General features: G+C 46.9%; 1 protein-coding gene across 1 annotated transcript; it reads left to right on the top strand.

The window, feature by feature from the left end:
* The first annotated feature begins 1,038 nt into the window (after positions 1-1,038).
* CELA1 (chymotrypsin like elastase 1) lies at positions 1,039-18,867 on the top strand. Its single transcript, XM_054444280.1, has 8 exons — positions 1,039-1,078; positions 1,783-1,865; positions 3,825-3,925; positions 4,981-5,106; positions 6,301-6,437; positions 7,669-7,814; positions 17,475-17,624; positions 18,715-18,867. Exons 1-8 carry the CDS (start codon positions 1,039-1,041, stop codon positions 18,730-18,732), a joined length of 801 nt encoding a protein of 266 aa, XP_054300255.1. The 3' UTR covers positions 18,733-18,867.

Below are 18,867 nucleotides of genomic sequence, written 5' to 3'. Positions count from 1 at the left end.
AGAGATGGGGTTTCACTGTGTTAGCCAGGGTGGTCTTGATCTCCTGACCTCGTGATCTGCCCGCCTCGGCCTCCCAAAGTGCTGGGATTACAGGCGTGAGCCACCGCGCCTGGCCAATTTTTGTATTTTTAGTAGAGACAGGGTTTCATCACGTTGGCCAGGATGGTCTCGATCTCTTGACCTTGTGATCTGCCGCCTCAGCCTCCCAAAGTGCTGGGATTACAGGCGTAAGCCACCGTGCCCGGCCGCAACTCCTTTCTCTTTCCTCTACGAACTGTGATGGACAAAGCCTTTCATCTCCTGCAGGAACCTCGGCTCCTACCCTCGTTCTCCCTCTGCCCTCCACCCTCCATCTACCCTCATAGCCCTCAGACTGTCTTCACATCCCAAGGATCCCCTCCTCTACCCTGCCCCATATTCTCCTCTGGGAGCTCCTTCTTGGCTCTCCATCTGAGAGGGCCCAAGCCTGTTTCTCAGTACTTTCCTCCCCCAGAATTCTCTCCACTGCATCTACTTGGCTTTTGTGTCTGCATTTACACCTATGCCTGGATCCTGGGGGCATGTGCCATCTCCCTCTTTGGGCAGAGAGAGTTGCTGTGTCTTCCTTGCCCTTGCTAGCCACTCTCCCCTCTTCCACTATCCCCCTGGCCTCCAGCTGCTAGTGCACGGGGCAAGTCTCTGCATTTATGGTGCCACTGAGGACAATGAGAGAGTGATGGATGACGAGAGGTGCTCCCTTAAGGAAAAACCAGCCCTGGTTCTCCGTCTTATTTCTGAAAAAGAGTTTGTTGGATGCTTTTCAATTAAAAGCAAATGATAAATTCAGCTCTGGCCTTGTTCTGTCTTTGAATAACAGATACATTAGTTTACTTGAAAAGAAATATTTTCATTTGTATTTCCATGTCACCTGTGATTTTCCCTGCCTTGCACCCTCAGCTCTGCCAGTTGGCAAGAAGACGGTCAGCAAAGCTGCTGCTAAGAGGAGTATAAAGAGGGCTTGGTCCAAGCAAGAAGGCAGTGGTCTACTCCATCGGCAACATGCTGCGCTTCCTGGTGTTCGCAACCCTAGTCCTTTATGGTAAGTGGATCATGAGGCCTGAGGTCTATAGGGTGGGGGACTTGGGCAGGAGGATCAGCAAATTTTCCCTAAGTCCAGGCCAGCACCCTGTCCCAGGGCAAGTGGGACACTCCGCCTTGCAGAGCGTCCTTACTCTCCTGGAGGCCAAGACAGAAAAGGTCAGGGCCACTGGCTATTCAGGCCCCTCTGGGTGGCAGGTCCCTGGGCCACAAAGCAGAGAGAAGCCCCATCTGGTAGTGGGGTGGGTCCCTGGGCTTCCCCACCACCCCCATTGACAGGAGGACTTCCTCAGAAGGTGCCTGACTGGGGTGTGCACTGCAGGCCCTGAACCCTGGAGAATCTTGCCAAAGCATTAGGGGGCTGATGGGGGTCAAAGAGTAGGAGGGTTCTCTTCAGGCCAAAGGGTGATCTTGAGCAAAGAGGAGACCACAAGGAGCCTCTGGAGCCTAGCCTAGTGGTTTGAGAGAGGTCCTTCATAGCATGCCAGAGTTCTGGGAACACCTGGGGGAAACAGAAGGCACCCAGGCACCCCTGTTTCCAAAAGGGGCTCAGAGAACTCACAGCTGGGCCCCTCATTCGTTAGAGAGGAACTGTGAATTTGCAGACAAGGCTAACATTCCTCAAAGCACAATCGCCACCCCCCACCCCTACCCCTGGCTGACCCCATGCTTAGTCATCACTCACTTTTCTTCTGCCCCACAAAGGACACAGCACCCAGGACTTTCCGGAAACCAATGCCCGCGTAGTCGGAGGGACAGAGGCCGGGAGGAATTCCTGGCCCTCTCAGGTGGGTGTTCCTTCCCAGCCCCAGACTTCCACCCAAATAAGAGCTCAGTGCATGACATAAGGTATCATGTGTGTTTGTGCATGTCCCTATCAACAAGCAGCTCTCCAACTGTCTAGGTTCTCGATTTTAAAGATGGATGGGATCAGGCTTAGGTGGTTTTCTAAATGCAAAAGGCTTGGAGGAGGGGATTTATACACCAACCACAGTCCCTCTTCAAGGCACACACCCAAACACAAGATACATTTATATTCCCAGCAACAGCACTTGTGCCACGCAAGAAAGACTGGGTGCCAGAAAGGCACCTTGGACTCCACATACCTTGAAACTCACACGCACACCACTCCACAGTGTGTGTCACAATGCTTTCGCGTGTGCGTCACAATGCTTTCGCGTGTGCGCGCGCGCACACACACACACACACGTATAGCATGCTGCTTAGTTGGCTATTTAGAGTTTCCACTTTCCTAACAGGGCAGCTGGGCCCTGATTTAAGTGATCTAAATATGTAAACCTGGCAAATTAACTGGTGAAGATCCACACTTTGAGAGGATATCACTGCAATCAGAGTTTTAGCTTATGAAAGTCTGAGCCCCAGTTTTCAGGAGTAGAGCTATTACATAATATGAGATGCTAGAGGAAGAGACATGAACTGATAAAAACAAACATCCTATTGGTGTATTTTTTTTTTTAGATGGAGTTTCGCTCTCATTGCCCAGGCTAGAGTGCAATGGCATGATCTCGGCTCACCGCAACCTCTGCCTCCTGGGTTCAAGCAATTCTCCTGCGTCAGCCTCCTGAGTAGCTGGGATTACAGGTGCCTGTCACCATGCCCAGCTAATTTTTGTATTTTTAGTAGAGACGGGGTTTCACCATGTTGGCCAGGCTGGTCTCAAACTCCTGACCTCAGGTGATCCACCGGCCTCAGCCTCCCAAAGTGCTGAGATTACAGGCGTGAGCCACCGCGCCTGGCCTCCCATTGGTATTTCTAAGTAGTCCCTGAAGTGGGGAGACAGGAGATGTCTTGAAAACACTGAAGGTACAGCTCTGGAGACCTAAGCCTGTTGGGCTTAGGTGATGGAGCAAATCTTTGCCTATAGTTCCTCTCTTTTGGGGGAGGAGGGAGGGCGATGGAGTCTCGCTCTGTCACCAGGCTGCAGTGCAGTGACGCTATCTCAGCTCACTGTAACCTCCACCTCCTGGGTTCAAGCGATTCTCCTGCCTCAGCCTCCTGAGTAGCTGGGACTACAGGTGCATGCCACCACGCCCGACTAATTTTTGCATTTTTAGTAGAGATGGGGTTTCACCGTGTTGGCCAGGATGGTCTTGATCTCCTGACCTCGTGAACCACCTGCCTCGGCCTCCCAAAGTGCTGGGATCACAGGCGTGAGCCACGGTGCCTGGCCTATAGTTCCTCTTTAAGGGAGAACAGAGGTAGAAGGAGTTCCAAAAAAGGAGTTGCAATGGGTTCTAGGTCCATTGCAACAACCTAGAGAGATAATGCCAAATACACTGTGTGCCTTTACTCCTCATCCATGTACACAGCAAACATCACCAAGCGATGGAGCATCCCTTCCTGCTGACCCCAGAAGCATCTACACACCCCTTATCAATGCCACACTCCAGGTGGCCACTACCAACCAATCAGTAGCAATTGGCAGGTCAGATGAAACCTATTTGCCATCCCTAGCCCAGAAAGAGAATGTTTTGAAGGACAGCAGGACTTTAAGGAGGTGACATGTAGTTTGAGGCAAAGTCTTTTATATTTAATTATTTTTGATGTTGTAGAGGTGAGGTCTCACTATGTTGCCCAGGCTGGTCTCCAGCTCCTAGGCTCAACTGATCCTCCTGTCTCAGCCTTCCAAAGTGCTGGAATTACTGGCATGAGCCACTGCAACCGACCTGGGGCAAAACCATTTGAGAAACACCAACCTATCCCTTCTTTCTTTCCTCCCCATCTAGATTTCCCTCCAGTACCGGTCTGGAAGTTCCTGGTATCACACCTGTGGAGGGACCCTCATCAGACGGAACTGGGTGATGACAGCTGCTCACTGTGTGGATTAGTAAGAAAAACAAAGACGAGCTTTCCTGGGCCCCTGGAAGGGGAAGGGGCTGACCCTTCTGAAGGATGATATAACTTTGCCCTCTCTGGACAGCACTTCAGGGACTGGGCAGTGGCCCCTTTCCTATTCAGGGCCTGCAGGGAGGTAGTATGCTGAAAGTACAAACTTTGGAGTCAGGGAGACTCAAATTTAAATCTTGCTCCACCAAATTCTAGCTATGTAGCCTTGGGCAACTATGCCCCCATTCTCCTATCTTCAAAATGGGCTAAGAACATTTACTTTGTAGAAATGTTGTGAGGATTGAGTAAATATGTAAGTGCCTAGTCAATGTCTGACTGGTGACTATTTTTTCCTATTTGTCTTGGGCAATGGTTTTCACATCTGAGCATGTGTCAGAATCACCTGGAAGGCACAGATTGCTGGGCCCCACCCAGCAGAGTTTCTAATTTGGTAGGTCCAGGGTGAGGCCTGATAATCTGCATTTCTAACAAGTTTCCAGGTGATGCCCATGCTGCAGCCCAGGAACCACGCTTTAAGAACGACTAGCCTAGAAGTCTATGCTTCCTTCAAAATCTTAGTGGCTGAGAGCCATTATTTCATTTATGCACACTACAACTCTCCCAGGTTACAAGATATTCAGCCTATGATGTTAAACCGAGAAAATGAAAGTGATGGTAGTTTTTTTCACTTCCACAAGTTAGTCAATTAGGGAATGAAAGAGCTTGTTACTTTCTCATTTTGGAGAGTCTTATATCCCTCCTCTGCCTAGACCAGATAAGATGGGTTCCTGTCCTAAAATAAGAAACAAAACCTGGGCACAGTGGCTCACACCTGTAGTCCCAGCTACTAGGGAAGCTGCGGTGGGAGGATCGCTTGAGCCTGGGAGTTTGAAGCCAGCCTGGGCAACACAGCAAAACCCCATCTCTAAAAAAAAAAAAAAAAATTCCTAAATAATAATAATAAAATAAAAGATGGTTTTTCAACTTTTCTCTAAGTGGGGTAAAGAGAAGGTTTGAGTCCCCTGGATGACTCAGGGCGTCCTTCTCTCACACCAGCCAGAAGACTTTCCGCGTGGTGGCTGGAGACCATAACCTGAGCCAGAATGATGGCACTGAGCAGTCCGTGAGTGTGCAAAAGATCGTGGTGCATCCATACTGGAACAGCGATAACGTGGCTGCCGGGTAGGAGCAAGTCCAAGCTAGCCCTGGGCTGGGCAGTGAGGCCTGACTAGCCAACAACTGGCTGCCTTCACCTGTTCTTTCAGAGGGCTAGAGGGATTGCATGGCCTGAAACCTGGTCCATGGCTCCTGGCCTTGCCTTTAGTTAAGGAGCCCAGCTGAGCCTGAGAGAGGGCACCATGTCCTAGAGGGAGCAATGAGCTGGCTCATTCATCCAGGAGGACTTTGAAAATTTAGGTTCTGGGCCAGGCACAGTGGCTCATGCCTGTAATTCCAACACTTTGGGAAGCCAAGGCAGGCGGATCACCTGAGGTCAGGAGTTTGAGACCAGCCTGACCAATATGGTGAAACCCTGTCTCTACTAAAAATACGAAAAAAAAAAAAATTAGGCAGGCGTGGTGGCACGTGCCTGTAATCGCTTGATTACAGGAGAATCACTTGAACCCAGGAGGAAGAGGGTGCAGTGAGCTGAGATCGCGCCACTGCACTCCAGCCTGGGTGACAGAGTGAGACTCTGTCTCATAAGAAAAAGAGAACTGAGGTTCTGGAGGGCTTGAGAATCTTTGAAGACCTTTAGGATTTGTTGGATCCAGGCTGGTTTGCACAGTGGATTACCCTTCTCTGCAGATTTTAATGTTCTGTTTCTATGGGGGGTTTTATCATTATTTATTATTCACATTATAGAATAGACTCCATCAGCAAAAGTAAATTTCCTAAAGTGAATCTTACACGGGAAAATTGCAAGTTGAGTTGTAAACTTCTGGAAAATAAATAATTAAAATGGTGGTCAATTCTATAGCATGTGGAGGTGGGGGTGGGTTCAAGGAATTGGGATATTCTACTGAGCTTGTAGAGCCACTCAGCCTTTTACATTTTTCTTGTTTGAGAACTCTGCCACCAAGACCACGCCACTCTGCTCCTTCAGATTCCCCCATTCTCTACTTTCCTGGGTTGCAAAGGTCAGAGCTAGGCTGCAATACCAATGTCCCACCAGCAGATGCTGCTGTTAAACATAGAATGTTTACATGTTAAATTGTAATTGCTCTAGTTTGAGGCTTAGCAAGTGAGCCCCGTCCTTCTTCAAAGTCGTCACTTTCCAATTCCACGGGGATACAAATGCTTAGAGAGGGCCAGTGTATATGCTGACCTCAGGGAAGAGCTGATCCCATGAGTGAGCAGTCTCCTTTTCTCCTGCAGCTATGACATCGCCCTGCTACGCCTGGCCCAGAGCGTTACCCTCAATAGCTATGTCCAGCTGGGTGTTCTGCCCCAGGAGGGAGCCATCCTGGCTAACAACAGTCCCTGCTACATCACAGGCTGGGGCAGGACCAAGAGTAAGTTGCCTACATTGGCACAATCCACCACGGGAATCTTGATTAGGTAGCTGAGCTTCTAAGGCACCTTTTTCTGTGGTCCTAGGTGCTTATGGCCAGAGACCAGGAGCTAAAGGAACCATAGATACAATAACTGATGCATTATATCAAGCTAAGAATGGTCTGTGAAGTAGTTGACAGATTCATGGACTCTTAGAACAAAAAAAGACTTTATCAGAGAATTTTTTTTTACCAGCCCCCCATTTTTAAAATTTATTTATTTATTTAGAGACAGGGTTTCGCTCTGTCACCCAGGCTGCAACCTCCACTTCCTGGGCTCAAGTGATCCTCCCACCTCAGCCTCCTGAGTAGCTGGGACTATAGGCATGTACCACCACACTCAGCTAATTTTTAAATTTTTTTGTAGAGATGGGATCTCGCTATATTGCCTAGGCTGGCCTCAAACTCCTGAGCTTAAGAAATCCTCCCACCTCAGCCTCCCAGAGTGCTGGGATTACAGGCATGTGCCACTGCACCCAGCCAGCCCTTCATTTTATACATGAGGAAACCAAGGTCCAGAGAAATTAAGGATCCTTAGTTGAGTGTGGTGGCATGATTCTGTAGTCCCAGGTACTCAGGAGGCTGAGGAAGGAGGATCACTTAAGCCTGACCAACATGGAGAAACCCCATCTCTACTAAAAATACAAAATTAGCCGGGCATGGTGGTACATGCCTGTAATCCCAGCTACTCATCAGGCTGAGGCAGGAGAATCTCTTGAACCTGGGAGGCGGAGGTTGTGGTGAGCCGAGATTGCTCCACTGCACTCCAGCCTGGGCAACAAGAGTGAAACTCCATCTCAAAAAAAAAAAAAAAAAGAAATGGAAACAAGCATGCACAATCCCAGTTCTGCTCCATGGAGCTTGCAAGGAGGAAACAGAACAGACAGATAAATCATCCACAAATAAGGCCATTCCATGGCGCAACTAAGTTATCCACGAGTGAAAAGAAGCAAGAGTAGGGTTGGTGGCTTGGAGCCTAGGTACAGTAAGCATGGCTGCCTCCCTGAGGGAAGGGTCCTGTGCGGCCATATAAAGAGAGAAGACAGAGGATCCACCACATGCAACAGGGAGAGAGAAGGAGTTTGCCCTGAGTTCAGCTTTCACAAGAGTTTGGGAAGGTGTGGCAGGGGTGGAAGGTTTTTCCGCTGGACCACATCTGGAGCTGACTGCCAATGCCGTGTGTTCTGTTCAGCCAATGGGCAGCTGGCCCAGACCCTGCAGCAGGCTTACCTGCCCTCTGTGGACTACACCATCTGCTCCAGCTCCTCCTACTGGGGCTCCACTGTGAAGAACACCATGGTGTGTGCTGGTGGAGATGGAGTTCGCTCCGGATGCCAGGTGAACACTTGCAGGGGGTCCCACCCCAGGTCCCACCACTCTCTGCCTATCCCTCCACCCCTCTTCCTCACCTCCCTATTCCACACTTACTCTTAGTCCTACACAGACTCAATTTTCTACTCTGGCATCTAAGTGAGAATGATCCTGTGCTGGTAACTCTACACCTGCAGAAACTCAAAGTTGAAAGGAATCTTAAAATTGATCTTGCTCGATGCCCTCACTTCAAAGTTTGTACGTGGCCCAACATTTGTATGTTGTTGTTGGTATATGTGTGTGTTCTTAGAATTTGTTACCTAGATTTTTTAATGGCAGCGATGGAGCTGAGCCTGGAGAGGTGGTTGTGATGGTGTATTAGCAGTACCCTGCCCCCTCTTACCAATCAGTCCAACTTCTCTTGCAGTTCCTCTACCACCATCCCTTTACCCCAGTGATATTTCTGGCAGTATGTACAGGTGAGTTTGATAGGGGAAAGTGCACAAAATAATTTTATAATAGCTTATATATAACAAATATAACCTTCCTCCATTTTGACAAGATCAATCAGCCATAAACTATCTTACAGATTTCTCTTTTTAAGCTTTTTTAATTATTATTATTTTAATATAGAGATGGGGTCTTGCTTTGTGGCCCAGGCTGGTCTCGGACTCCAGGGCTCAAGTGATCCTCCCACCTCGGCCTCCCAAAGTGCTGGGAATACAGGCGTGAGCCACCATGCCCCACCTCAGATTTTTTAATGCAGTTTAACAACTATTCATTATATATCTACTATATGCTAGGCATTGTGCTAAGTGCTAAGGATACAAAGATGGATCCAACAGTGTCAAGTAAAGAAACTAGAGGCGCAGACATACAATAGAACATTGTAATACAATGTGGTTAAGTGTTAATAATCAGGATGTGCATAGGTGATATGGAAGCCCAAGGGTAGGTACTTACCTCTACCTACTGGGGCCAGAAAAGACCTGCCTTCCCCAAGAAAGTAGAATTTGTAGTGGGTCCTGAGGGGTAAATACGAATAGGCCAGGCAAAAAGGAGAAAAGACATTCAGAGGGAGGGAATGGCATGAATAAAGGCAGGGGGCCAAGAAACAACCTAGAGTACATAGAGAATTATGGGGCATTCCCTAAGGCTAGAGTAGAGCAGAGGCTGGAGGTCCACAAGCCAAATCTAGCTCACTGCTTGTTTTTATATGGCCCATGAGCTTAGAATGGTTATTACATTTCGATTTCTATATATGTGTGTGTGTGTGTGTGTGTATATATTTTTTTTTTTTCTGAGATGGAGTCTCACTCTGTCGCCCAGGCTGGAGTGCAGTGGCGCAATCTCAGCTCACTGAAACCTCTGCCTCCCGGGTTCAAGCAATTCTTCTGCCTCAGCCTCCCGAGTAGCTGGGATTACAGGCACGCACCACCACATCCACTAATTTTTGTATTTTTAATAGAGACAGGATTTCACCATGTTGGCAAGGCTGGTCTCGAACTGGCTGGTCTCGGACTCTTGACCTCGTGATCCACCTGCCTCTGCCTCCCAAAGTGCTGGGATTACAGGCGTGAGCCACCGCACCTGGCCATATATATGTATATGTATGTTTTTTTTTTTTTTTTTTTTTTTTTTTGAGACAGGGTCTTACTCTGTTGCCCAGGCTGGAGTTCAGTTGTACCATCATGGTTCACTGTAACCTCTGCCTCCTAGGCTCAAGTGATTTTCCCACCTCAGCCTCCCTAGTAGCTGGGACTACAGGCACACACCACCATACCCAGCTAATTTTTTGTGTTTTTTGTAGAGACAGGGTTTCACCATGTTGCCCAGTCTGGGATTATTACATTTATTAATGGTAAGGAAAAAAATCAGAATAATAATATGTCATGACACATGAAAAATATATAAAATTGCAGTGCCTATAAATAACATTTCATTGGAACACAGTCACAGTTGCTCATTTACAAACTGTTTATGGCTGCTTTTTTTTTTTTTTTTTTTTTTTAAGAGACAAGGTCTTGCTCTATCACTCAGGCTGGAGTGCAGTGGTGCCATCTTGGCTCACTGCAGCCTCAACTTCCTGGGCTCAAATGATCCTCCCACCTCAGCATCCCAAGTAGCTAGGATCACAGGCACATGCCATCACACCCAGCTAATTTTGTTTTGTTTTTGGTAGTGACAAGGTTTCACTATGATGCCCAGGCTGGTCTTGAACTCCTGGCCTCAAGCAATCCTCCTGCCTTGGCCTCCTAGAGGGCTGGGATTATAGGCGTGAGGCACCATGCCCAGCCTATGGCTGCTTTTGTACTACAACACAAAGTAGTTGCAACTAAGACTGTATGGCCTGCAAAGCCTGAAATATGTACTGTTTGGCCCTTAACAGAAGAGGTTTGCTGACCCCTGGGCTAGAATAGAAGCTACCACCATACTAGGAAATGTCAGGAGGTAAGACTAGAGAGGCAAGCAAGAGCTGTTACAACTCAGGGCTTCAAATGCCAGGCTTGGGGACATGACCCTTATCTCTTGGGCATTGGGAAGCCATTGAAGACTTCTAAACAGGAGACTAGAACAACCAGATTCACCTTTTAGAAGTGTTCTTTAGGCATGTTTTTGAAGAAGGCAAGAGAGGCAGGGAGATTGCCTAGAGGGCTATTGCAATGATCTAAGCAAGAAATTTGAGGGCCTGAATTAAGGCACTGGTGATAGGAACCGGAGGAGGGAAGGAGGAGGATCTGGAACAACAGCCAGGCATCCGGTTTAAGTGATTTGGGGGAAGGCGTTGTTGCCCTGAGACAAGATTTACAGAGTTTGACAGAGAAGATGATGAGTTTGGTTCTGGACAAGTTTTGTCTGAGATCCCAATGGGACATTCAGGTATAGCAACCGGTAAGAAATTTGGTGTTTTTTTTGTTTTGTTTGAGATGGAGTCTCCCTCTCTCACCCAGGCTGGAGTGCAGTAGCGCGATCTCAGCTCACTGCCCCCTCTGTCTCACAGGCTCAAGTGATTCTACTACCTCATGTTCCTGAGTAGCTGGGATTACAGGCATGTGCCACAACACCCGGCTAATTTTTGTATTTTTAGTAGAGATGGGGTTTCCCCATGTTGGCCAGGCTAAGTCTCAAACTCCTGACCTCAGCCTCCCAAAGTGCTGAGATTACAGGCATGAGCCACCATGCCTGGCCAAGAAATTAGATAGAAAGAGTGGGGCCTGGGGGAAGAGCTGGGCTAGAGATACCCACTGAGAACAAATCAGATCCCATCCCAGGGAAACACTGTTCAATGAGAAAAGAGCAGTGGGTTGGGAAAGAACTATCAGAACATAAATACTTGAGTGTTTCAGGGATAGGTGGAGGACAAAGAAACCACTAGGATCTAAGAAAGGAGAAGTAGATGTAAGATAAAAACCTGCTAATAAGAGTATTATGAAATCTCAGGAAGTACTTACAGATATCACATAATATACAATTCACCCAGAAGCCACAGTAGATAAGAGCTGAAAGTGGCCACTTTGGCAATTGTAACCTTGGCAAGAGCAGTTTTAGTGGAGTGGTGAGGGCAGAAGTTTGTCCGAAGGGTAAGGAATAAAGAGGCAATAACAAATATAACCGGCCGGGTGTAGTAGCTCATGCCTGTAATCCCAAGATTTTGGCAGATTGAGGCAGGAGGATCGCTTGAGCCCAGGAGTTAGAGACCAGCCTGGGAAACGTAGGGAGACTTCATCTCTACGAAAATTTTAAAAATTAGTTGGATGTAGTGGTGTGCACCTGTAACCCCAGCTACTTAGAAGGCTGAGGTGGGAAGATCACTTGAGCCAAGGAGTTCGAGGCTGCAGTGAGCTATGATCACACCACTGCACTCCAGCCTGGGCAACAGAGTGAGACCCTGTCTCAAAAGAGGACAAAAAAAAAAAAAAAGGAAGAACAAAAAAAGCTGGTAGCTAAGAGAAGAAAATTGGCCGGGCGCAGTGGCTCACGCCTGTAATATCAGTGCGTTGGGAGGCCGTGGCGGGCAGCTCACAAGGTCAGGAGTTCGAGACCAGCCTGGCCAGCATGGTGAAACCCCATCTCTACTAAACATACAAAAAAGTAGCCAGGCATGGTGGCATGTGCCTGTAATCCTAGCTACTCAGGAGGCTGAGGCAGGAGAATTGCTCGAACCTAGGAGGCAGAGGTTGCAGTGAGCCAAGATCGCACCACTGCACTCCAGTCTAGGTGACAGAGTGAGACTCCGTCTCAAAAAAGAAAAGAGAAAAGAAAATTGAGTGCATAAATAGGCAGAGAGGAAAGAATCCTGTAGAGTCAGAGAGAGGTAATAATAATAATGGATGGCACAAGATCCCACAGGAGAAGAAAGAGATGGAACTAAGAGCACAGGTGGAGCTGGCTCTGAACAGGAAGAGGGATACCAGATGTGCACACAGACATAGAAAAGTTTGCAGGATTTGGTAGCCGAACGTTGGCAGGTGTTCTACATTATTGCTTCTAGTTACTCATGAACTAGGATGAGTCAACTTCACTGCTGAAAATGAAGGCGAAAGGGTTGTATGGGTCTGGAATAGTTAGTGCGAATGGGAGGATAGTCCTCCAAGATATTGCTGACTGGCTGTTTGGAGACCAGACTACGACCACATGGATATATGATTCACTCTGTTTTACTCAAAGTCAGTTTCCTGCATGATTGGAGTAAAAGGACAGGATTGCAGATCAACTGCAAGGTCCAAACTAGATGGAGGAGAAAGAGAAGCTGGCAGGCTGGCTGAAACTATAAAATGAAAGGATTAGGCCAGGCGTGGTGGCTCATGCCTGTAATCCCAGCACTTTGGGAGGCCAAGGCAGGCGGATCACGAGATCAGGAGATCGAGACCATCCTGGCTAACACGGTGAAACCCCATCTCTACTAAAAATACAAAAAATTAGCCAGGCCGTGGTGGCGGGCGCCTGTAGTCCCACCTACTCGGGAGGCTGAGGAAGAATAATGGTGTGAACTGGGGAGGTGGGGCTTGCAGTGAGCTGAGATCGTGCCACTGCACTCCAGCCTGGGCAACAGAGCAAGACTCTGTCTCAAAGAAAAAAGGATTAAAAAGTTTTTTGTGGTATAAGTACAAAGAACCATGGAAATAAAGTAGCCAATTCATCCTAGCTTGCCCTAGACTTTCCTGGTATTAACATTTAAAAGTCCTGTATCAGAGGGACTCTACATGGGAATAAGGGGGAAAATAGACTAATGCATAATGCAACCTCTTCTAGGCCCTCATCAGCCAGCTTCACCTATAACCTCCTAAGGTTTAACCTTTCTGAGTGAATACACATGCCTGTGCTCTCCCGTAAGCCCTGAGCTCTAAAAAACGAGTACTTTTCTTCTGGCTGCCACTCCAAATTGACAATTCTCGGAGGCAATTGTGTCCCCAGGTCCCTCCCCAATGGAGTTTCTCAAATAGTGTGTCTTCTGGGCTTTCACAGTTCTGGGTCTCCAACCCTTCTCCTCAGAGTGGATTCACTTAGAACCTCCCATTTCAATCAGCCCATTCCCACTGATTTCTTTTCCAACTCTTCCTTCTGCTCTAAAATCCTCAGCCACACTCTCCCTCTCTCCAGAGGCTTGGTCTCTTCTCGGGTCAATCAGCACAAGACAATAGTATTATATACAATTCATTAACCTATCATTCCTCTAGCCCCTGAAATACTCTTAAATTCCTAACAGAATTTAGGTGGAAGAGATTGTTTTGTTTTGAGTACAATAATCTAAAGAAAACATCCTTTCCTAAATAGCAGTTAGGGTGGAGTACAGGTAGTTCCACTTTAAAATAATTACCCTTGGCTGGGCATGGTGGCTTATGCCTATAATCCCAGCACTTTGGGAGGCTGAGGTGGGAGGATCACTTAAACTCAGGAGTTACAGATTAGCCTCAGCAACATAGGGAGACCCTGTCTCTGCAAAAATTTAAAAAATTAGCCAGGCAAGGTGGCGCACACTGTGGTCCCAGCTACTTGGGATACTGAAGTGGGAGGATTGCTTGAGCCCAGGAGATTGAGACTGCGGTGAGCTATGATCATACCACTGCACTCCAGCCTGGGCAGAGGCTCTGTCTTAAAAAAAAAAAAAAAAAAAAAAAAACAGTCGGGCTCAGTGGCTCATGTTGGTAATCCCAGCACTTTGGGAGGCCACAGTGGGTGGATCACCTGAGGTAAGGAGTTCAAGACCAACCTGACCAACATAGTGAAACCTCATCTCTACTAAAAATGCAAAATTAGCCAGGTGTGGTGGTTTATGCCTGTAATCCCAGCTAATTGGGAGGCTGAGGCAGAACTGCTTGAACCTGGGAGGCAGAAGTGGCAGTGAGCTGAGATCATGCCATTACACTCCAGCCTGGGCAACAAGAGCGAAACTCAGTCTCTAAAGAAAAAAAAAATTTAACGGGGAGTGGGGCTGCACGTCTGTAGTCCCAGCTACTCGGGCGGCTGAGGCAAGAGAATCACCTGAACCCAGGAGGTGGTGGTTGCAGTGAGCCGAAATGGCACTACTGCACTCCAGCCTGGATGACAGAGCAAGACTCCATCTCAAAACAAACACACACACAGAATTATCCCAATTTGAAATTTTGGTCTCTTTCCCTAGTTTTCTTTAAGTTTCACTTTTGTTTGTGTTTGAGACAGAGTCTTGCTCTGTCACCCAGGCTGGAGTACAGTGGCGTGATCTCAGCTCACTGCAACCTCCTCCTCCTGGGTTCTTGTGCCTCAGCCTCCTCAGTAGTTGGGATGACAGGCATGAGCCACCATACCTGGCTAATTTTTTTTGTATTTTTAGTAGAGTCAGGGTTTCGCTATGTTGGCCAGGCTGGTCTCAAACTCCTGGCCTCACGTGATCCACCCACCTCGGCTTCCCAAAGTGCTGGGATTACAGGTGTAAGCCACCACACCTGGCCCCAAGTTTTACTTTTTATTGAAGCTTAAATTGGCAAATAAGATTATGGGGCTCAATAATGGAAAAGAATAGCTACTCTAGTTCTCCCACCCCATGGGAGGCCACTTTCAACTCTTCAGCTGATTTTTTTGGTGTCTACCTCTATATCTTTAAAATTATACACTTACACTGCTGTTTTTCAGTTCAGACATTATGGCAGATGTGATTCTCTTTATTTTTTATATACACATGCCTGCCTTCCAAGCATGACATTTTCTGATCACCATCTCAACCTCTCAAAATATTTTGGTTAGATCAACATTCAGTATTTACTATGATTATATAAAATGCTATTTACAATAAAATCATGTAATATATTCTAGGTTTACTTTTCATTTACTGCATAACTTTTTTTTTTTTTTTTTTTTAAAGAGACAGGCTCTTACTCTGTCACCCAGGCTGGAGTGCAGTAGCACAATCACAGCTCATTGCAGCCTTGAATTTCTGGGCTCAAGAAATCCTCCCACCTCAGTCTCCTGAGTAGCCAGGACTACAGGCACATGCCACCACACTCAGCTGATTTTTTACAATTTTTTAATAGAGATGGGGGTCTCGGTTTGTACCCCAGGCTGGTCTCAAACTCCTGGCTTTAGCTTAAGCAGTCCTCCTGCCTCAGCCTCCCAAAGTGCTGGGATTACAGTCATAAACCACCAAGGTCAGCCCTTGCTACACAACTTTTTCAATTTTTTCAATGTCTGTTAATAACTGTCTTTTTCATTTGCTTAATATAGTCAATTTTTCATTAATTCAACCCCACACACTCCACTAATTTGTTAAGTGACCTATATCATCTTCTCTTGACCTAGTGGTCTATGTGGATCTATTTGCATTCGTTGTGAGGGACACTTAATGGGTGGGTTTTCCCGGAAACTCCAGACCTTTGATCCAGAAAATGTTGTTTATTTGTTGATTTCCTCCCACTCTACTTTTCCCTTTCTAGAATTTCTGTTATTCACATGTTTACCTCCTAAGCTGGTCCTCTTGTTTTCTCTATATCTTGTTTGTTCTACCTTATGTTCCAACTCTTCCAGTCTCTCATTTCTAAATCTATCAAATTTGTAATTTCCAAAGGCTTTTTTTGCTGTCTGAATGTTGTTTAGTAGTATGCCATTCTTGTATCATGGATGCATATTAGTCATGTTTTTTGTTTGTTTGTTTGTTTGTTTTGAGATGGAGTCTCGCTCTGTCGCCCAGGCTGAAGTGCAGTGGTGCAATCTCGGCTCACTACAACCTGCAGCTCCTGGGTTCAAGCGATTCATCTGCCTCAGCCTCCTGAGTAACTGGGATTACAGGCATGTACCACCACACCTGGCTAATTTTTGTATTTTTAGTAGAGTTTTAGGGGTTTCACTGTGTTGGCCTAGTCTTGAACTCCTGACCTCAGGTGATCCGCCCGCCTCAGCCTCCCAAAGTGCTGGGATTACAGGTGTGAGCCACCACTCCCAGCCTATTAGTTACGGTTTTATTGCTTGTTTTCTTCTCCCTGCATAGTCTTGGTTGCCTTCATTTTTTATTTAGCTTCTTGTTTCTTTGTTTCAATCTTTATTTTTGTATTAGAGGAATTCCTTTTTTTTTTTTTTTTTGAGACAGAGTCTCACTCTGTCGCCCAGGCTGGAGCCCACTGGCACCATCTTGGCTCACTGCAAGCTCTGCCTCCCAGGTTCACGCCATTCTCCTGCCTCAGCCTCCCGAGTAGCTGGGACTACAGGCACCTGCCACCACGCCCGGCTAATTTTTTGTATTTTTAGTAGAGATGGGGTTTCACCGTGTTAGCCAGGATGGTCTCAATCTCCTGACCTCGTGATCTGCCCGCCTCAGCCTCCCAAAGTGCTGGGATTACAGGCACGAGTCACCGCGCCTGGCTAGAGGCATTCTTTAGATGTTTAGTGATCCTTAACCATCTGCTTTTATTTCAGAGTGGGGGTGGTATTTTTACCCAGAGTGGGTGGGCTGATTGGTAGCTCTGAGCCTTAGATGGGGTTCATCAATAGTGGATTCTCTGTCAGGTGACCTGGCTAGGCCATTTTAGTGGAGGACCTCCAATGTCAGTACCTTTAGGTCTTTCCTCTTGGACAGTTCAGTTTTTCCAGAGAAGTATCTTCCCATTTTATGTGTGGCATTATGGACCTGGCATTCTAGAAGCTGAGTAAGAAGGGAGGCAAGATCATATTCCATAAACCCAGGTTCCCAATTGAGCATGTAACCTAATACATCACTTCCCTCTTCATTCCAGTTTAGTTTAGCATGTTTTGACTACCAAGTCTAAATACTTGGTCTAATAATACCCATTGGTCTAAATGCTGGGGATAAAGAAATTATTAGAATGCCCTATTTTTGCCACCCCAGGTTCAATTTAAGCCAATAAAAGCGATTGAACTTTAGATATTTAAAGTTCTATGCTAGCATTGTGGAGAGGAAAGATCTTGGTAAGAGTTTTTGTCTCAGGAAGCTCATAGACATGTGTAAGGCGGTACAAACAAATTATGAAACCAAAATACAAGGCAGAACATGAAATAAGTGCAGCAAAAGAGAAGAAATATTGTGGTTGTTTAGAAAGGAAGAAGAGATTCATTTTGATTGTGGGGACATGAAGGAAGTGGAGATTTGCATTGGAGCTTTAAAACTGTACAGAATTTCACAACCAGAGACAGGGGGCGAGGGGAGTGCAAGCAAAACCCCGAAGATCTGGAGTTTTAGGATTCTGTTTCTCCTCCCTGCAGGGTGACTCTGGGGGCCCCCTCCATTGCTTGGTGAATGGCAAGTATTCTGTCCATGGAGTGACCAGCTTTGTGTCCAGCCGGGGCTGTAATGTCTCCAAGAAGCCTACAGTCTTCACCCGGGTCTCTGCTTACATCTCCTGGATAAATAATGTGAGTCCTCTCAAATGATGGGTTGAAATGGGGTCACCTGGAGACCTATGCACTGGCTGGGTTGGGGAACAAACGTTGGATGGACTGGGCAAGCCGTCATCTTCCTTACCACATTCATGTGTTTACTCCCTTCCCTTCCTTCCACAGTGTACTTTCCCTCAATAAGGCTGCCATCCTGAATTCCCTCCCCTTCACATACCCACAGAGCAGACTTCACTGTATTGTTTATTGCTTAGGGTAAGACAGTGGCAACATCAAATCTGAATCAGGGACATATCAGTGCCTTCCTAAGTCAAAGCCCAGGGAAAAACAGGTTCAGAAAGGCCTGCATACTCCTAGGCAAGGGAAGGAGGCACCGACTTCCTCTCCCGCAAGGTCTTTCTAAGGACATTATGGTAATTTGCTCTAACTTTTTTTTTTTTTTTTTTTTGAGACAGAGTCTCACTGTGTCACCCAGGCTGGAGTGCAGTGGCTTGATCTCGGCTCACTGCAGCCTCTGCCTCCTGGGTTCAAGTGATTCTCCTGCCTCAGCCTCCCAAGTAGTTGGGATTATAGGCATGCACCACCAAACCTGGTTAATTTTTTTTTGTATTTTTAGTAGAGACCGGGTTTCACCATGTTGGTCAGGCTGGTCTTGAACTCCTGACCTCAAGTGATCCACCTGCCACCCAAAGTGCTGGGATTACAGGCATGAGCCACAGCGCCCGGCCTGCTCTAATTTTTGACAGGTTTTACCACCTTAAATAATGCTTGAGAGTTAGGTGAGGCTCTGCCTACACTGACCTGGTGGAAAGGCCACACAACACATTTCACTGTGCCCTCCACCCTTCAAACACATTCTGGAGCCTTGTGTATTAATCTTGGCTCACGGCCATTTCAAGGTCTGTCTTTGCCACTGTATTCTGGGTATGTAGCTGTAACACTGAGCTGTCCTATCACAGTTGAGGCTGACTTCCTGCCTCCCTGTCCCCACACCCTGTCAACTTCCCATAAACCCACTACAAAACCATACTTAACTGGGAGCCCTGAGGAAACAAGAAAGGAGGTAGGCAGGAGTTACTGACTGTGGACATAACTGTCTTTCCTTCAGGTCATCGCCTCCAACTGAACATTTTCCTGAGTCCAACGACCTTCCCAAAATGGTTCTTAGATCTGCAACAGGACTTGCGATCAAAAAGTAAAACACATTCTAAAAGACTATTGAGCCATTGATAGAAAAGCAAATAAAACTAGATATACATTA

Source organism: Pongo pygmaeus, chromosome 10 (genome assembly GCF_028885625.2).
Source record: "Pongo pygmaeus isolate AG05252 chromosome 10, NHGRI_mPonPyg2-v2.0_pri, whole genome shotgun sequence".
NCBI lineage: Eukaryota > Metazoa > Chordata > Mammalia > Primates > Hominidae > Pongo > Pongo pygmaeus.
The sequence above is the reverse complement of the archived record's forward strand: the minus strand, read 5'-3'. Positions and strand labels throughout refer to the sequence as shown.

Excerpts from the sequence above, each read along its gene's own strand:
- CELA1 (XM_054444280.1), top strand. The coding sequence starts at position 1,039 with ATGCTGCGCTTCCTGGTGTTCGCAACCCTAGTCCTTTATG. Across the intron at positions 1,079-1,782 it reads CGCAACCCTAGTCCTTTATG|GACACAGCACCCAGGACTTT; the intron begins GTAAGTGGATCA and ends TGCCCCACAAAG. Across the intron at positions 6,438-7,668 it reads AGGCTGGGGCAGGACCAAGA|CCAATGGGCAGCTGGCCCAG; the intron begins GTAAGTTGCCTA and ends TGTTCTGTTCAG.